The 20,441-nt window shown below is 40.7% G+C and overlaps 1 protein-coding gene across 1 annotated transcript; it reads right to left on the minus strand.

Annotated features, from left to right (window-relative positions):
* Positions 1-5,603: 5,603 nt before the first annotated feature.
* Positions 5,604-16,552, minus strand: nfascb (neurofascin homolog (chicken) b). Its single transcript, XM_034536732.1, has 26 exons — positions 16,462-16,552; positions 16,263-16,368; positions 15,956-16,146; positions 14,975-15,097; positions 14,627-14,845; positions 13,449-13,560; positions 13,100-13,287; positions 12,884-13,015; positions 12,666-12,809; positions 12,209-12,320; positions 11,896-12,059; positions 11,655-11,802; positions 11,417-11,541; positions 11,230-11,331; positions 10,933-11,130; positions 10,506-10,576; positions 10,192-10,414; positions 9,422-9,537; positions 8,173-8,383; positions 7,966-8,088; positions 7,560-7,733; positions 7,294-7,425; positions 7,136-7,205; positions 6,241-6,252; positions 5,958-5,993; positions 5,604-5,835 (listed from the first exon to the last, which is right to left on the minus strand). Exons 1-26 carry the CDS (start codon positions 16,535-16,537, stop codon positions 5,604-5,606), a joined length of 3,540 nt encoding a protein of 1,179 aa, XP_034392623.1. The 5' UTR covers positions 16,538-16,552.
* Positions 16,553-20,441: the final 3,889 nt, after the last annotated feature.

Raw genomic sequence — 20,441 nt, forward strand, 5'->3', positions numbered from 1 at the left:
AACTACCTGGACTTACAGGTAAACCTGAACGTAAGCAGGAAACACTGGTTAACAACTACAGACAGACACATTCTGTAACTACCTGGACTTACAGGTAAACCTAAACGTAAGCAGGTAACAGTCGTTAACAACTACCGACAGACACATTCTGTAACTACCTGGACTTACAGGTAAACCTGAACATAAGCAGGAAACACTGGTTAACAACTACAGACAGACACATTCTGTAACTACCTGGACTCACAGGTAAACCTGAATGTAAGCAGGTAACAGTCGTTAACAACTACCGACAGACACATTCTTTAACTACCTGGACTTAGGAGTTTCCTGAAGCACGATGACGGCAACAGACCAGCATCAATGTTTCTTAATGCTCATTTATTGCTCAGCTCTTTCAGGCTGTTTGTGTGCGCGCTCTCCTGCAGCAGAAAGCGTGACGGCGCTCTTTAACCTGCCGTGTTCTGCTGAAGGAGCGCGCACGCGCAGCCCCGAGCGTACAAAGCGTTACAGCGGTCTTTACTATAATTTATAATTCATAATACTCGGCCGAATCCGGCCCGTGGGCCGTAGTTTGCCCACCCTTGATCTAGAGGCTCTACTGTAGGTAGTAATGCAGCAAATAAAAATAAAATATAGGTCACTAAAACCTGTGTGCTGATGGCTTACCTGTTCCCAGTTATTGGCTGGATGTGCCAACGATCCACCTTGGAGTCCTTTTTATAGATGTGATAAGACAGGGACAAAGGGCATGCCAGTGAGGTGCAATGGATCCTTTAGGAGAGAATAGTTGTCACATTACATTATAATAACCTACGGAAGATGATATCTGTTTTTATTGCCAGATAAAACTGGATCAATGCACATAAGGTTATGTAAACGTAACTCTGCAAAGTCACTCAGATCAAGAGAGCTGGCCAATTCATGCAGATAAGATGAACTTGATAAACACATGATTGTATTTTATTTAACATTAGGATTAAAATGGTTTCCATGGTAACAGCAACTGAAGTAGCCTTTAGTTGTTGCTGATAACTTCGACACCTTTCTTTATCCAACTTGTCATACTCAGGACAAGGGTTTATGTCATCTACAGTCAGGGCACATTACACATTACAGTCACCCACATTTTCAGAGATTCAGAAGGAATTGGACAAACTAACATAATAGTGAATATAATGATGTTTAATACTTGGAGGAACATCCTTTTCAGTTAATGATTACCTAAAGTCTTACACCCATAGTCATCACAAAACACAGAGTTGTATCCCTTGAGATGCTTTGCCCGGCCTTTACTACAGCCTCCTTCGGTTGCTGCTTGTTGGTGGGTCTTTCTGCCTTCAGTTTCATCGCAAGTAAATAAAAAGCATGCTCATTTGGGTTGAGATCAGGTGACTGACCAATGAACACCAGTGACCCAGTTCCATTGGCAGCCATACAAGCCCATGCCATAGCACTACCTCCACCATGTTAACCAGATGATGTGGTTTGCTTCTCTACAATTTTCTCTTCCCATCATTCTGGTACAAGTTAATCTTGGTTTCGTCTTCCCAAGAACCTTCATCTAAAACTGATCAGGCTTATTCAGATGTTTTCTGTTTTCCAGTTCTTCAGCGTTACCAGTGGTTTGCACCTTGTTGTAAACCTTCTGTAATCTTCTGTACTTTGACAGCGACACGCCTCCCCCCTACAGAGTATTCCTGACCTCAGTATTCATGTTATGAAGGGGTTTTTCTTCACCAAGAAAAGAATTCTGCTACATCTACTTTACATGTCTTCCGTGGTCTTCCGGGCCTTTTGGTGTTGGTGAGCATGCCAGTACATTCCTTCTTTTTAGGAATGTATCAAACTGCTGATTTGGCCAATCCTAATGTTTCTTCTATCTGCCTGATAGGTTTGTGTAGTTCACTTGAATTGACATCACTTCGGTCCTCATGCTGAGAGTTCCCTCGACCAGCTACCAAATGCAAATTCAACATTTTGAATCATCTCCAGACCTTTTTATCTGCTTAATTTGTGATGAAATAACAAGGGAATAGGCCCCACATGGCCATCAAACCATTTGTAACCTATTACTTTTGAGCCTCTGAAAATGTGGAGGAATGTGTAGAAATTATTGTAATTCCTAAACGGTTAATGCGATAGTTTTGTTTTATCTATTTTGAATCAAAGCTGAAAGTCGACACTTCAACCACACTGCATAATTTCAAATATGTGTAAAGTCATGTGAAGGATACAACTTTAAAACAATGATGTCACAGTCCAAATACTTGCCCTGATTGTCGGTTGATCCTTGAAAATCCTTGGGAAAAATGCAGTCCTTGAGATTTGCTTCACATGGGAGTTAAAGGACAAGTCCCGGTCAAAGATAACGCCGAGATTCTTTACAGTGGTGTTGGATGCCAGGGCAATGCCATCTACAGAAACCACATCACTAGATAATTGATCTCTGAGGTGTTCAGGGCCGAGTAAAATAACTGAGTTTAACATCAGGAAGTTGCAGGTCATCCGTTCTTATGTCTTTAAGACATGCTTGAATTTTTTTTTTGCTAAAAGGTTATTTTGCATGACTCCTCTTGTGGTTACTTTTTGATTTAATTAATTTAAGTTGGCCGTGGGACAGACACAGTCTCTATAGAGTTAAGGTTAAGGGTGGGTAACTGCTCGGATGGAAGTGCAGAGAAGGGTGAAAGACTACAACTCTGCTTCTGCTTCCTGATCTGAACTCTGGGTCATGGATTAAGTCCGTTAATCAATTTGGCCATGTTCGCAGAAATGAGAGCCGATCCATCCAAAGTGGGATGAATGCCGTCTCGCCTCATCAGATCAGGTTTCCCCCCCAGAAAGTCTGCCAGTTATCTACGTAGCCCACATTGTTTGCTGGGCACACACCGATTCCAACCGCCGCAGTCGGGAGTCATTACCGCCGGCGTGTATTATAATCTTACTGTAACTACGCTCATCTTTAGCCAGCAGTTTTAAACAAGCACGCTCTGGCCCCCGGAATGCATATGAGTTTGGTCCGTGGCTTCGCTATCTTCACGTTTCTGTCTATGCAGCTACCTATAACCAGAGTGGGTTTCTCAGCGGGTGTGTCACCGAGTGGGGAAAACCGGTTCGAAACGTGATTATGTATGGAACAGTTATTTAACATGCTAAGAATCACAGAGTCCATTACATTCAGCATAATCTAAGGTAAGGTTCTCTTTTGTAGTCCTGAATTTTGTCACACATTCACGAGACTTCATCAATTTGGAACTGATTGATGATATGGAACTGATTATCATTATTATAATAATTAAATCATGACATTATGCTCAGTTATTACATTACGCACAGTTTATACATTATGAGTTGCTCCTGTTTTGTTTGCCCTGGGCTTGTCATGACCACCTTGACATTGCATTACCTACAAACTTAACAAAGGAAAGGTATATACTTTATGATTTAGTTATTCACTCCTATAACCAGAGGGGTACCATAATAAAAACATAATATCGGGGATTACAGTATCATATCAGAGGCTTGATAAATGTTGAAAGGAGGAGAACGTCATAGATAAGATGTACTTTTCCAATAAACTGTGTGATCCTTTGATGTTGTAAGAGTTATCTTGAATACCAGCAAAAAGGCCAGAGTTCAATAAGATATAAATATATTTTCAGGTTTTGCTTTAAGCTGTTTGAAAGACCAAGTGTTGCCGCATCAGTTAAAGGAACACTTTGGGTGATAAGCTTTTTCGCTTTCTTGCAAGAGGTAAGATGTTTCAATCCACTTTCATTCATATTGTAAATATGAAGCTACAGTCAGCTAACTTAACCAGCTGTAAAACAGGCAAGTTGTCACACCTGTATGTCAGGTTGGGTTTTTGTCCTGTCTCCATGTTTGTTTTGTGACTTCCTGTTTTATTTTGGAAATTAACTCTCCTTTCGTTTCAGGTTCCGTGCCCTTCCTCTTGTGTCACCAGTCTGATTGTCTTCCCTGATTCCTGATTGTGTCCACCTGTTTCCCCACTTCCCTCATGTGTACTTATAGTCTGTGTCTCCCCTTGTCCTGTGCCAGTGTGTCTGATCCCTCGTCCTGCACACACGCCTAGTCATGGTCATGTCCAGGAACCTAGTGTTAGTCATTTCCAGGTTTTTTTCCCTGTGATTTTTTGTTAGTTGTTTCCAGGTTTTTTTCCTGTGATTTTTTGTTATGGAATAAATATACGGTTAGTTAAATCTCCACTCTGTGTCCGAGTCCTCCTCCACAGTTCCCGCCGCGTGACACAAGTGTCATTATTGTTACATTACATTACATTTAGCTGACTTATACTCTCATACACCGTAGACACAGCTACGGGGAGCAATTTGGGGTTAAGTGCCAACTAGGGCTAGCAGAGCCGGGGATCGAACCAATCCTCTGATTAACAGACTGACCTGCTAACCACTGACCCAGAGGCAACCCAACATGAGCTCTTAGGTGGTTTCTGTTAGCTTTGAGCTGTGTGTTTCCCTGTTTCTAGTCTTTCTGCTTGACTAGCTTCATAAGAAGCGTACAGAACTGAAAGTGATCTTACGCTCACAGGTGTTCTGTGATTGAAACAATTATACTCAAGGAATAATAACTCACCCCTTTTAATATTAAGAAACAGAGCAGCTGAATTCAACATTTATAATCACAACAAACATGCTATATAAATACATATTACCACTTTATTTACATTAAGGACATAACTGTGGTAATACACAGATAATGTTAGGGGTCAAATGAACTATAGCTGTTACATCAAGATTAATGATTTCTACCAATCTCCATCGTGAAGGGAAATGAGGATACAGTTAAGGCAAGTTCAAAGAAAAACATACTTCTCATTTTACAGCTTATTTTTTGCAGCTTTCTGATTCCCTAAACGGTTTGACCTCTTGCTTCTTGGCAGAGCACAATTTGCAAACGGACCATGCAGATAAATCATTAGTCCCTGGAGATATTTTATAATCCTTCAGCTATCATCAAAAACACTTTTATACTCTCACATTGCACCATAAACACTAGTATATAAAACAAAGAGTACATTAACATGTTGCCTCCCTTGATCGTGAAAGTATGCAGCCCTTATTTTAAACAGCCGACACATGAAAAAACACAAATCTCATTATTGAAATTAGCTGAAAGAAAAATATGTAAAAACAGTAGTAAAGTTGGTCCTTGCAGCTGCTTTTATCAACATGATAAATTGATTCACTTCTGTCTCCTCTGATGTGCAGCCAGTGTCTCTCCATTTACAGGATAACTGAACATGTACTCATGCATAAGCACAAACACACCGCATTTTTATTTACAGGAAATGCAATACAAAACACAAAAGGTAAAGCTTGCTTTTCATCAGATGAACAAGCATCTCATCTCTAGTATTGTCCCAACTATTTTGCCATTTTCTTCTTTAAATGCATGAACGTTGCTTTTTCTGCATACATGTAGACACAAAGGGTTACAGCGCCTCAGGCTCCAGCTGTTCCCCTCTGCAAACAAACCACAGGCACCACGAGTTCTTAATTCAAGGTGAGGGTACAAGCACGTTGAAGTCACATGACAAATACGGAGGCAGTTTGAATTTTTGAGTTTTACGCCAGGGAGTAGATGGTATTCATTGGAGAGTGAAGCTCCAGATTTCCACCAAAGTCCAACTCCCTGACGTCTCTCCTGGTTCCTGTGTACTGGCCGATGAACGAGCCGTCCTCGTTGAACGGTATCTCGCCTCCATCGCCATAGTCCACCAGACTGTCGTCGCTGTCTGATCGCTTCATCATCGCATCCATGGACAGCTGGCCTCTTTGAAGTCCCCTTTCCTCCTCTCTGCGAAATAGTGCAAACAAATACAATCTTGGTGCGTTGTGTCAGCACTAGAAGACAGAAAAGGATAAAGGGTACAACTAAACCTGATGTATCAATACATTTCAAGATGTTCATGTACATACCGCCGGGGGTAAGGCAGAGTGGAGATACGCGCTATCCTAGAATATGAAGAGACCGTGTATGAGATCATCATTTGTATGACAGGATAGATCATTTGATCTAATTTCATTCATCATCCACTCATACAATGTTTGTTACAGTTCAAATATTATGTTAGGAATATACTATTTATAGCTCCAAACAAGTTACATACTGTAAAAATAGAAATAAATTCCAAAATCCATGCAGGGTTGTACAGTTTAAATGTCAATAGTGTCAATGTGTCAATATTTAGTCTTTTCATACCTTTCAAGAGACCTTGAGTGGTTCAGTGGGAAAAGAACAGGGCCGAGGTTTCGGGAGAATAAAGGTTTAGATAGAAAAGGTAGAGTAAATGAAAACAGAAAATAATTCAAGTGTGATCAACGAGATAACATAAAGAAGGCGATACATACTTTAAGCAGATTTGATTTGCACCTGTGCAGCTCATGGACACATTTAATGGATATTAAAGACCCTGCACAGTTTTTGACAACTAGCAGGGCTATGGAGCTCATGTTTTGAGAGGGTCCCCATTTTGTTTGTATTGTGTGCATGCAAGCATGCGACGTGATAAACATTCCTGCCTCCAGTTTCCTGTTATTCAACTGATCGATGGTTGCCGACGAAAAGCCACTCACAAAGCAACGCACCAGAAAGGCAGTGAGGAAGACCGCCAGATAGCAAATGTGGATATAAACAATGCACAATTTAAAATATTACAAATATTGAAGTGATGTGCAATTAATGCAATTAACAGTGAATTTGCACATCAGTGCGTTGTGGTGAGTAACACCGAGTGGCAACATAGGATTTGTCTGTTTACTAAATTATTCCACAGGGCAGCTTTGAGGCACCAAACATAAAGCTAATGCACAGCTACAGAGCAAAGGGTGTAAATACAGGGATATTGTTGTTATGGATGTAGTTAATTATAATAGTGCTATACAGTGTTATGGGAAACAAAAATATCTATTCAGTGATAGGTATTATTACCACACTATTATAAAAATAATAGTACATGTTGTTGCACAACTTGGAATGAGGAAAAGTTCGGTAGATATGACATTATAGACCGATAACAATAAGGTGTGCTAAAATCTACATTTTCTTTAGTGCATTGTTGCAGTCAGTATCTTTTTCAGTCCACTGTAATGCTTACCTGTAGTCGAATGATCCCTCCTGATCATTGTCATCCACTGGCTCCAATGAAATATCTTTTTTTTCCCGTACTGAAATTACAACAACAAGCTACACTGAAATAAGAGATACAGCGTGGTGCTATTGGGCATTGCGTAATAAGAGGGGTCACCAATGTACCTGGGTATTTCCCCCCTCGGCTCCTCTTGATGAAGCAGACTATGAGTAGGATGAGCACGATGAGAGCCACTGCACACATTATCCCGATGAACCAGCCCTGAGTGGAGATGTCCACCTGGTCCTGAGCATACGCTGAAACACGCACAAGCATGTGCACACACAAGTTAGGACATGCATCAAAGTCAGCATCCACTCAGCATCCACTCAGCAATTCAATGCGTTTATTTGGAAGAGCACAAGATGTGTTGCACGACGCGGTAAAGTACTTTCAGTGGTGTAGTGAGGCGACTCCTCCGTATGCCATTCCCCTATCCCGATCCGAGTTTGTGCCGCCACAGAGAATCTGTAACGAGTGTAGCGGTCGTACCGCCTGACCGAGAAACTTGTTACGTTTGGAGTGAACTCCTCAACTCGAGACTCCTCTCCCCTGGTGGCGTTCACTGTGGAGAGAGCGGACATTCCAGTGTGTTAGGAGCACCCATGATGCCGGTAGAGTGCACACAACTGAGCTGTTGAGTAGCTTCCCTGCTCAGAGAATGCCTACACAAGTGTTCATTACCCTCTCAAGAATATACTTCATTGTCATTTTGTTTTTTTATGTGCACAGTTAAGTGTGATATTATGTGCTACAGGGATGTGGACTTCAGTGTTTCAAATGTTGGGTTTGGGTACCTGTCTGGTACTTGAGGGAATATCCAATAATGACACCGTTGGGTTCAGCTGGAAGGTCCCAGTCGACATAAATACTGTCTAGATGTCGCTGTTGGATCCTGAAAGATCTGGGAACAGATGGTACTAAAGACAAAACACAGCAGGAGACGACACACATGAGCTTTGTTCTCTTGTTCCCTGGTTGTTCAATTTGGGACTTTTTCTTACCTCCCTCAGGCGTTGAGAAGTGGATATTGTTACCGGGCGGCCCTTCATATCGATTGTTTGCCACGACTATATACAACTTGTAGTTGCTATAGGGGATGAGTCCAGTGAGGACCCCAGAGGGCTCTGGATCGTTGTCTGGAAACGCTTTCGACTTCATCCCTCTATTGACCCTCAGCCACCTCAGCTGGCTGCTGTCCCTCCAATAGTAGGCCTGAGAGATGAGAAGCATTTGGATTATGCTGAAAGTACTGTATTGTTATTTTTGGTCGCGAGAAAAGATTCCAGTTATTCATGAATGTTTAATTCAGTTACATCAACATCTCTATACTAAAGTCACGGGCTTTATATAATAATAAACATAGAAAAAAAATAAACAAAAAGGCTTTTATAAAGGATTGGATTGGCTCTATCAGGGGAGGCAGATCGATGACCAGTCCAACTATAATGTGTCTTTCTTATACGGCAAATACGAAAATATAATCAAAAAACAACTAAAAAGGAAATAGGAAGAAAAAACGTTCAACATATGGCCAATATTTTCATTTATTTATGATGAAGACAAATGGTAGTGAGTGAAACAATTGATTAAGTAAATATCAAATAAATTACCTGACAACAATATAAGGTCAATCATATCTTGTTTTCTCTTTTGATTTGGACGGATTACTTTCCTATCCGCCCCTCTCATTCACACCATTCTTTCAGTCACTTGTTGTAATCACTACTTTAGTTTTTCCCATCTTATCTTTAAGAAGCATACATCTTTAATGGCTGTAAAACTTTGCTACTGTTTTTACATCTTTTGTTTTAACTTTCAGTTGTATTTGTTTGGATTTTGAAAGAAATTTGTTTATAATGAATCACCTCTGGCCAGATCCTCCTTCAATTGAATCAATATCAATAACCCTAGCACCGCTTTCACGGTATATACTTTATATACATTTATATACATTTATATACACTGTATATACTTTGCATTTTCATTATTATTTAATTTTCTTAAATTTATAATATACTCTGATATTTTATTGTATTGTATATATTGAACATGTTTCATACTTAATAGTTTTATGTTTACTCTAACTTTGCTTGCTGCTGCTCCAAACAAATCTCCCCCTGGGGATGAATAAAGTATGTATCTCAATTTATATTGTCTATAAATCTATAAATAAATAATAAATAGGTCTATCAACCTAAATGTAAGCTATATTCAAAGTCCATTATCTGTCCATAAATTCACGATAGTCACCTTGTATTCTTTCAGATCGCCCATCATTGAGCCGCGTGTGACTGAATCCCAGTGCAAAGTCACCTGAGTGCTCTCGATGTCGGACACTCTCAGGTTCAGTGGTGCGGTTAAGGGACCTGAGGAAAACAGAGATGGCCTTGGTCATCAGTGAACACAAAGAGATTAGTGATGAGAAGGACAATTTGGCCCCAAGATGTAAGAAAAGAATAAGAAAAAACGTAACTAATCTAAAAACAATAAGAGGTGAGTTCATTCGTCTGAAACCATTCACGGTTCCCTGTAGATTAGGATTCAGAATGGAGTAAAACGTGGAGAATCATAACAACGGAGGCTTCCATAAAAGTCAGAACTGGTCATTGACCGGTCATGATGTGTATAATCATATGCTTTGTCCTTCGCAGTCACCAGATCTCAACCAAATTGCCAAATAGAACACTTAACACCTGAACCTAAAGCATGGCATACATTAAGAAAATGTGTATCTAAATATGAAGAGATGTACATGAACAGGATCTGTATGAGCTATAAGAGTATGCATCTCTAAACAGTCCGTATGGAGAGCAAAAGAGGCAGAAAACATTGTCTGAAATGCAATCTCAGAATCCACTGGCTAACATTTGACGATGACTTCGCTTTTAATTGGGTTAAAAATAGCACAGAAAAAAAGGAAGTCTTGGCATCCGCTGTCCACATCGAAATCCCCAAAAGACAAAAGAAGTTAAGTTTTTCTGCCTTTGGTACTCATCTATATAATACGGAGGATTACTTACGGTCCTCGCCAGAGTAACCAATGGCAACAGGAGACTCTGGACCCAGCCCAAAGTCATTGACAGCCTGGACTTTGATGTCATACGGAGTGAAGGTATCGGCATCGTAGATGTAGTATCTCAGCCATTTGGTGGTCGCATTCTTCCACTCCTCTCGGGAATCTCTCCTTTTCCACCACACCAGATACTTCAGGTGGGGCCCGTTCCACTCTCTGTAGGTCAGAGGCTGTAAGCATGGTTAACAGGGACCAGCATAGTTTGATTTCATTGTGATGGAATTAAAATACTCAACGGTCAAGATAAATAGTGTTCTTTACCTCCCAGCTGATCTCCATGTTATTCCTCCATGTACCCACACCCTTTACGTTCTTTGGGATAATATCTGGGGCTGTCAAGAGAACCAATGCAGTGGTAAGATCATTAGCTTTAAAGAAAGAGTTCAACACTATGGGAAACACACTGATTACATTTATTGGGAGTAAGATAAAAAAGATTGATACCACTATGTATTTAAATAAATGTAAAGCTCTGGCCAGGAGAGGTTAGCATACCATAGCACAAGTATGTGTACAGACATGAGAGTATCGATCTTCTCATCTAACTCTTTGCTAGAAAACTAATTGGTGTATTTTCACCGCAAAAAGTCCGACTGTTCATTGAAAAGGTGCAACACAATTGCCTGTTTGCTATCTTAAAATCGGTGTCTGAAAACAAGTGTGTATTTAAAAGGGACATCAAACCCACGAGCACCGCTGCTCTGGAAGCGCATGGATGGACGACTCGGGCGACTCATTCCGATTTCATTGATGGCGATTACCCGAAACTCGTAGTAGGTGAAAGGTGTGAGATGCAGGATGACAGAGTTGAGGTTCCCTGGATACGTTGAAAGGTTTCTCCACTTACCAGGCAACCAGTCATCATCATCATACTGCACTAAGTACTCTGTAACACAGCAATACAGGAATTTATAGGAATTTCCTGTAAACGAGACTTACGAAACGTTTTTATTTCTGTACGTTTATTCAGTTGAACAGCTCTTACCTGTTATATGGTTGTGGTTGCTGTCTCCGGGCACCCAGCTGAGTCTTACACTACGTTCGTATGGATCGGACAACTCCAACTTGGAGGGAGGATCTGGACGGTCTACACACAAACACGCATAAACAATTAAAAAGCCAAACATGTCCTATGCTTGATGAAATGTCATGTATTTTTAAACGCGTCATACCCATCACCATCAGGCGTGCTGAAGCATACTTCTGGTCCAGCTCACTCTTGATCACACAGGTGTAATTTCCCTCATCACCCCCGTTTACATTAGTGATGACCAGATTTGATTCATCCAGAGAAATCCTGAGGATAAAAAAAAGGACTAACTGGTGAGCTCAAGACACTGATTGGGTTCACGCTGAAAACAAAAACGAAAATAATGATATCTCTAGAGAACTCGTTCATGAATGACGTACCTCCAGCCGAGAGTGACGTGCTTTTTGCCTTTCATCCAGGTGGTTGTGACAGGAGTCGTTGCATCTGCTTTCACGACACACTCAAAGCGCACATCACTTCCACGGATGACCTTCATACTCTGTGGTCTTGTGACAATTAAAGTGGGCTCTGGGAAGAGTGGACCCAAAAAACACATGATGGATCACACAATCAAAGAATTTAAAGTAAAATATGTTTTGTATAAAACTGTGCGACCCTCACCTTTAACCTCTAATCTGACTTGACTCTCATCTCTTCCTGCGACGTTGCTGACTACACAAACGTAAGTTCCCTGGTCCTCTATCTGTATGTTTTTGATCTCCAGAGTCCCGTTACCTTGAGTCTTAAAACGATTTCCTTCTAGAGTACCCTGTCCATATTTAGACCTGTTTGAGCAGAGCCATAAAGACACAGACACGCACACACACACACACACACACACACACACACACACACACACACACACACACAAACTGTGAGCTGATGTCTGAACACACTCTTTGCATTAAAAAAATAACTTCCAGTGTCTTCTCACCATCGCAATTCAGGTACTGGAGAACCAAAGTAGCGGCAGTCAAGGAGGGTACGACTGCCCTCTATCACCTTGATGAGTTCATTCCTGGGCCCAATAATACGTGGCGTTGCATCTACAGAAACATTGAGAATTTATAATAAATATTATTAATAATTATACTTTTTACTGTGAATTTCTGCACATCCCCTGGTCAATATTTTGCACATTTCTGCTTTTTTAAAATGCATATAGTAGAGGGTTCCCACTATTTAATTTAAAACTCAATTTCAAAACATTTCGATCACAGCCTACTTAATATTTTTGAGCAGCTTTTATTATATTATATCATATCATATTTTATTATATTACATATTATCATATATTATTATTACGAATAATAATATTTTTTTTAGCCCATAGCAAACCATAACAAAACAAGTTTTACACTGTAAACGACATGGTAAGAGTGGTTACTTACGCAGCACGTTGACAAAAGCATTGGCCATCAAGTACCCAAACTGATTGGAAACATTGCACTGATAGACTGCAGTGTTTGCAGTGGTCACACTGCGTAAAGTCAGTGTGTCTCCTGACACCTGTCTGTTAGGCTGAGGTGTAGCAGCTGGAAGAAAACCACAGACAGCTGTTATTTAGATTCACTTTTACAGCCAGTAGGCATAAACTCCAAAATCATACTTTCAATAGGTTCCCCGTTGATAAACCAGCTGACTGTGGGACGCGGAGCTCCATCAGAATGACACAACAGGCGTCCATTTTCCTCCGGGGCCAAGACCAGATCAGTGGGTTTCTCCAGCCAGAAGGGGGCCGCTGTCGAATACAACTCACTTAGTTGATTCGACACGATTGTGAAGTAAGAAACGACCAAAATGTGTTTCTGAGAGAGACCCTCACCTTTGACCCTGACGGTTATTGTGTGCTCAATGTATCCAATTTTATTGGTAGCGGTGCAAGTATATTCTCCCGCATCATCAAAAGATGCTTTTGGGATTTGAACCATCTTGTTGAAGTTCTTTACTTTCATGCGAGGCGATACCACGAGGTCGTCACCATTCTTGGTCCATGTAATACCGGGAGTTGGCCTTGATGATGATGATGATAAACAAGGCTTTACACAGGTCCACTTTCATGAAATCAAAGTAAAGATTACACCATAGAGAAAAATATAGACACGGTGGATTTTTTAAACAAAAATAAAGACCTTCAGCTACAGAATACGTTGTGATTTTGAGTTGACACTTACACTCCTGCACCGATACACTCCAGGAGAAGTTCTTCCCCTTGCAGGACCAGTATGGAGCTGGATGATCCTGTGGGAGACAGCCAGGTGGGGGCAGCCTCGGCCACCGTGCGAGCTGCAGAGGAAATAACCCAAAACAAACCACGCATTCACAAACCTGACCCTGTCTGACCATGAAACAAGCCAACTACAATAAGAGAGGACAGCTGGAGCCGTGCACACTCTCTCCACAATGAGTACATTTTGTTTTCTTCTTCTTCTTCTTCTTCTTCTTATTCTTTAGGGTACAGTCTGACATAAAACCGAATGGACCGGTTTATAGGCATAATAATCACACAAAAAAACACAAGGAGTTAATGGGGAAAAAGTAAATGCGTTATAGATGAACAGAAACAGTGTTAGTTTATAAATAAATAAATAATAAGAATAAATCAGTTCCCAATTAATGTTTTGTCGGCAGAAAACAGATGCTGCATGAAGATAGACAGGAAAAGCTACACAAAATCTGTTTTGGACACATTTTACATAAGAAAATAAGAAATACAGCTCATCAAATATCTTCCAAAATGTTTTGCATGAAGTGAATGTGATTTTCTTTTTTCAATTTCATTGATCTTTTGCAATCACGAATATAACATTTCACCTGACCCACCACAGGCCAAAGAGCCCTGCCATGAATCAGACCAAACTTCCAGCCTCAGATCTCTGAATCTAACCTCTATCATTTGTTTTCTTTACATCCTTTGCATTTAGATATTTGCTGTGCTTTCAGCTTAGGCTCATATCTGAAGTAAAACGTTCTTTAAGTTAAGGTAGCAATACTGGAGTGTAGAAATAAGATGTTACATGTAAAGATCCTGCATTAAATTAAACTAATTTTGCAGATTGGCCCTTTTCAGAACAATGTATATTATGATATTGAATTATACTTTTTGATGCATTTATGTGAATATTAATGTAATGTTGCATCAGGTAAAGATGGGTCTTATTTGTAACTACTGCTGGAGAGCTTGTGAGTAGAATTATAGAATAAAGTAGAAGTGTAAAAAGTGTACTTAAGTATAGTACTTGAGAAAATGTACTCAGTTACTTTCCACCACTGCAGGTTACTACTGAAAAGGAATATTTTGTGAACCCGTCCCCCCAAAAAATGGACACTGTGAACACACAAACATACTCACTTGTCAGCACTTTGACGACCACCGGCATCTTCTGCTGGATAACATTCTTGTAGGGGAAGCGGGCATTACAGCAGTAATCAGCAGCAGAGTCGTTGAACAGGATGTTAGAGAAATACAGATCTCCGTTTACTCCCATGGACACCCGGCGGTCCGGTCGCACCGGCTGCATGGTGGGGAAAGCGGTCTGAACGGGCCAGTTGAAAGGCCTCGCGTATGAGCCTGAGACGGTGTCAAAAATAAAGTCTGTTCACAGGGATTTCTAGAATACTTGAACGCTTGTTCGATCGGCGGATCGTTGCAATGACTCCTTGTTGAGCCTTATTGATTCAAACATTTAGAGACTCTTACAGCTGGACATCCAGTAGGTGTCAGGTTTCGGCGGGCCTCGTGGGGGGTCACAGGACAGGACCAGAGGCAAGCCAGCGCTGACCACCACAGGCTCCAGAACCTCCCTTGGCCAAACAGGAGGTCCTTCACAAACACAGAGGTTGAAAATGATCCATTGAGCAGCAACGTTGTGTTTTGTTATTTTCACAACAGCACACATCACAAATCTGAACAGCAACATACTAATACCTGAGCTAATCAAATTATTATGTTATCTTGTAGGACTTGAATCTTGTGAAAAGATCAAAACAGGCAATGAATTCATCCTACCATCATGTATTGTTTCAAGCTTAAGCTGGATACAGTTTATTTATGTTCTGTGCCAGAGAGCTCCATTGTTGTCCCAGCACCATGAAAAAGACATCAATAAGCCTCACTGTAATTTATGTTGAGCTAATCCCCCCTAAACTGTCCGTATGCTGCTGTTCTGCTGTAAATAGTCCCTATCAAATACAATGTATACTCCTGTTTGAGTAATGTTACACTCTGCAGCTGTTTAAATAAAGAATATGTGATTTTGTGTCTTTAACGATTTACTTATTTGGTAGAAAGAAACTAACACATTGTTAGTTTGAGTCGACCAATACCAGAATACAGAATATAGCCTGACTTATTCTTTCATTTTCAAGGTATTTTTCTTGTAGCTTTTTGGTATAATTCTAAATATTGACGAAACAGTAACAAGTAATGTGTGTAGGTCGGAAGTAAATCACAAATTACATACGTTTTCATTTATGCTTTGCATGTCTACTCATAACATATTATGTGGGAAATGTGAAACAATGCTGCTGCTTAGATTTTGAGTGTTTAATTGAAAAAGTTTGCTCTCTGCATTTCATTCCAAAATAATGTCAATTTGTGTCACTGCACACAATGAGGTCACCGAACATCGCCTGTCAGTGACGTATACAAATCCATAGTTGGATCTCTAACACTCCTTACTGTATAGCCGTAGTCTGATCTTGTTGGAATATGCAGATCCATACTCATTGGAGGCAATGCACTGATACTCTGCCTCGTACTGTTCTGGATTGTTCCAGGCGTAGATGTCCAGAGTCCCTGAACGCCTCCGCATCGAAGTTTGAGAGTCACGTGCCACGTTGAAATACTTCCCGTTACGTCTCCATGAGAAACTTCATTATTGAGCAAAAAGTGTAAAAGACATTAAAAAAATAAATAATGTGAGGCGGTTTTCAGATAATTATACGAGTGTAAACAAAACTCTTCAGCGGTCTCCATCAGCTCTTACATGGGATGAGGGTTTCCTCTGGCTTCACACTCTATGACCATGGTGTCTTTGGGGTCAACAATATGCTCTTTCATCGACTGCTTTATGATGGCCGGGGGCTGCCTGACTGCAGGCAGAGAATCAGCTTGGTTTATTAGAGACGTATATCTTAACTCATACACATATCATGAATTGAATGCACGTTAAATTACCGACTTACTTTCCAGAGGGATGTCCAAAGCCCAAACACTCTGCCATAAAACAAGGAGCAGCGCTGGTTCCACCAGTATCCCCATCTTTACAGTACATGGAACCAAGCAAGTTATTCCTTCACCAGTTTTCCTGTTCTCAAATTGGATTAAGAAAAATACAGGATATCTAGTGTACAACACAGTCATATCATGCAGATAAAAAACAGCCAAACAATTACTGTAAATGAAACTTCAACTAATCCCCATGGACGCAAATGTTGTTTTATTATACATCAGTTACAATTAGATTATTATAACTCATGCACTAATGTTCCGGCAGCTGTTTACTGGTTGTTGTTGTTGTTGTACGTGGAGGTGGAACTAGTTGCAGTTTGGTAGTTTAATCCAGAGGTTCTCAACCTAAGGGTCAGGCCCCTGCCAAAGGGTCACACAACTAATCTGATGGGGTCTGAGTTGATAATTGGGAGAGAAAAGAAGAAAAGAAAGTTCTGCTAGATAAATTGGTATTTTATTCATTTAATATTATTGTAGGATATTGAATAATTGAATACCTCTTTAAATGTAAAATATTTAAAGTCAATATATATTCAGATATTTAAATGAATGTAAACATTTAGAGGGGATAATAATCCCTCTTTGGTGAACCGGTTCAATGTTAAAAAAAGAACTATATTGTAGCTTCCCCAATGTTTTAAATATAAACTCTTAACCTGAAAAGTAATATCTGTCAGGTAAACGCTGTGGAGTCAAAAGTAAAAAAGGTCCCCATGAAATGTAGTGGAGTAAAAGCATTAAGTGGCATCAAATACCTCAACATTTTACTTAATTATTCCCACCACTAACATCTCCACTACTTAGATCACACTGCTGTATCACATTTACTCAGAGACACAAATATAAGAACAGGTGATTAAACTGTCTCAAGCTGCAATGAACTCCCTGAATGTCCGCTGAGTCAATAGTAGTAAAAGAGTGTCTTTTCCAATATTTTCACCACAGTATTGCTGTTAATATGCATTGAACCACAAGTCCTGTTAGTATGACCAGAACAAAAAGTTGTCAGTAACCTACCGCTCTCATATAAAGTCAAATCAGCGCTCCATCCTCCCCATCGCTTCGGCTTCCCCAACGCATCAATAATTCCAACGATTTTTCTCAACAAAACTATTCTTGTTTGTGCAGTATACCAATTAAAGCCTCTGTCCTTCAATGATCAGCTCAAGAACCCCAGAAGAGTTGATACACTTCAGTAATAACGTTTCTGTCTGTCACTGCCACTTACACTCTGCCCACCCATCTCATGAATAATGAATGAGCGCCGTACACCACCTACTCCTCGCCCACAAAAGTCTCTCACGATTCTGAACAATCCATCTCAATCAAACACGGTTTCAAAGTTTGTTCACACAATAAACAAACCGATATATTCGAGAAGAAGAAGAAATTAGTTGGATACGATTTGGACTGAAAGCAGGCAGGTCGTGTTTTTCTTGCGCCCGGTTTTTATTTCTCAAGGCAACAAGCTTTTGCATTCTTGTTGGTTTCAATGACATCAAAATGTGGGCTTTATTGTTGACTGGAGAGAACTCGGGAAACAAGAGAATGAAAGCAATGTTTGTTTCTCTCATATGAATTTTACATGTGACAAATCACAAGTCACATGACTCCCGCACAATAGCTCTGACAAAGGATGGAAATAGGCATTCACATTTTCCTCATTAACAATAACTATTACTTTTACCTTCTGCTATATGAAACACTTCATGTTTAACTCCCTTCTTACGCCATCTGTATTTTCTGATTTTTTCCGTTTTCCATAACACTAATTAGAACGTATCCTCTGTTTTTAAGACTTTTTTTTCTTTTTCTACACTCAACCATTCACATGCATATCCCCAGAAAAGGAAAGGTCTTTACTATTCAGCGCAGAAAATCCTACGGGGGGGGGAGGCAGCAGTTTTCTTTTCTAGAAAAAGTACCAAAGTCACAGGAGAAGCTGTATTTGTATAAAACAAAAGACATTTCAATGCTGTCGACAGAGTCCTGATCTGTGTAGGCTTTTAGGCATCCACACAGGACTGCATAAACAAACCAGCACTGACTGGGCTAAACAATAGCTTGATGCTGGGGGGGGGGGGGGGGTGAGGTGGCTCTACCTACAGATGAAAATACACTTGTAATGAAGATTTGTATCTGGGGGGTCTACTAATGAAGCCAACTTAAAATTGTAACGTTTGTACAAACATATTCCTCATCATTAAGAATTTGATATTTTTTCATTCACATTTGGAAAGAGTATCAGACCACTCGTGACGTAGACCGTGAGGACTCCCACAGCCTGCATCCTCAGGCCCTGATGCCCTCCTCTGTGTTCACAAGTGAAACACAACCTGACACACAGAAAAGAAAGCAGAAGTGGTGTGTCAGAATACCCCCATCCCCCACCCTCTACCCCCCCCCCCCCCCCCCCCCCCACCCATACATTGGACTAAAGCAGGCCTGGCAGTGAGCAATGATCTGTGCCATGCACCAGATTGCACAGTGAAGAGGCAGAGGGATGGACAGAGCCAGCTCAGTGGCGACAAGAAGGTCTCTATGCTCGCGGTGTCTCCTTTGGCACGTGTGCACAGGGCTCGGGTAAAAGCAGATGTCATGTGGGAGGGAATGTTCGACCGCACACAAGTCGCCTTTTCAGACTCGGAGCACCTTTCATTTGCACTTTGACGTCACTGCATCAGGGGGGCACACAAGAAAAGGCCAGAAAGAGACTCCAGGCCACTGAGCTGCATTGAGTCATCGCCACTGTGCTATCAAAACATTATTGTCTCACAAATTTGAGCTCTGACTTTATAGTGAGGTAACGGGCATCTGTGGATCACTAATCTCGGTCGGACTGTCTGTCCAAATTATCACGGCAAACCATTACATTGCTGTTATGTATATTACATTGTCATTCACAGAGGCACGCTGTTGAATAAATAAAAAAATATTAAGACCAATGGGTATTTAGTGAGATGGGCAACATAAGGGAAACTTATAGTTAACTTCCAGACATTATACAGTGACATAATTAGTTCATAAAGTCAAATGCACATCACATGTGTCACTAAAACAATGCCACAGATTGATGCCAGTCATCTCACAGGCGTGAAAGCTGAACCATCTTGTGTTCACTCTGATACAAATCTGCTGATGCAGCTGTAGACCCGTCCCACTTCTCAAGTCAGACTATGACATCATTAAAACCTTGACTTCCCATGAGAGCCGTCTTGAACAACAGCTGCAAGGACTAAAGCACTCCTTCACATGGCGAGGCTCTATATGCTACGCTAACGTGTCTCAATGTGCTCCAGTTCTTTAAACTTTATGTCCAAAAGCTAATATAGAAAATTATTTAAACAAAGTACAAAACAGTGATTGTTCGAGGTCCTCCTACCTTCGAGTGTAGTTTAAATAGTTTTCTCTGCTCTTTGTTGCAGTGAAAGCGGACTCCTACTTTCTTCTTCCTTTCACAGTAGATTCACATCATCTTCTTCACAGCGAGCCTCAATTTTTTTCCAGCAGCATCTGTTATTTGTCTTATTTGTCACTCCAGCTTAACGCAGGTAAAAAGCAAGATAACAGGGGCTCATGCGGCCTGTCAGAACGGCGGTCCCGAGTCCGGGTCACACGCCTGGCAAACAGGGCCAGAGAGCCCATAATAATAAATCCATTGTGAAATCCTCACATAAGTATAACGTCATCGCCACAGCGATGAGAGAATAAATAGTTTAATAAAGTGACAGGTTGTACACTACTTTTAGGTTTGGGTGTCGTCCAGCTCTTATCTAGCAACAGTCAGCTGCAGCTTGTTTAAGAAATGGTGTTTGTTCATGTGTGCTGTTGATTTGCAGTGCGTTAGATGGGGAGTGGGTTACTGACCTTGTATCTTCACTCTGGCTGGCACGAACGCACACTCTCTCACACAAAGCGTTTCTGTTCGGAACAA

The sequence above is a fragment of the Cyclopterus lumpus genome, chromosome 7 (assembly GCF_009769545.1).
Source record: "Cyclopterus lumpus isolate fCycLum1 chromosome 7, fCycLum1.pri, whole genome shotgun sequence".
NCBI classification, from domain to species: Eukaryota; Metazoa; Chordata; class Actinopteri; order Perciformes; family Cyclopteridae; genus Cyclopterus; species Cyclopterus lumpus.

Excerpts from the sequence above, each read along its gene's own strand:
- nfascb (XM_034536732.1), bottom strand. The coding sequence starts at position 16,537 with ATGGGGATACTGGTGGAACCAGCGCTGCTCCTTGTTTTATGGCAGAGT. Across the intron at positions 12,060-12,208 it reads CCAGTACCTGAATTGCGATG|GTCTAAATATGGACAGGGTA; the intron begins GTGAGAAGACAC and ends CTGCTCAAACAG. Across the intron at positions 11,803-11,895 it reads AGTCAGATTAGAGGTTAAAG|AGCCCACTTTAATTGTCACA; the intron begins GTGAGGGTCGCA and ends CACTCTTCCCAG.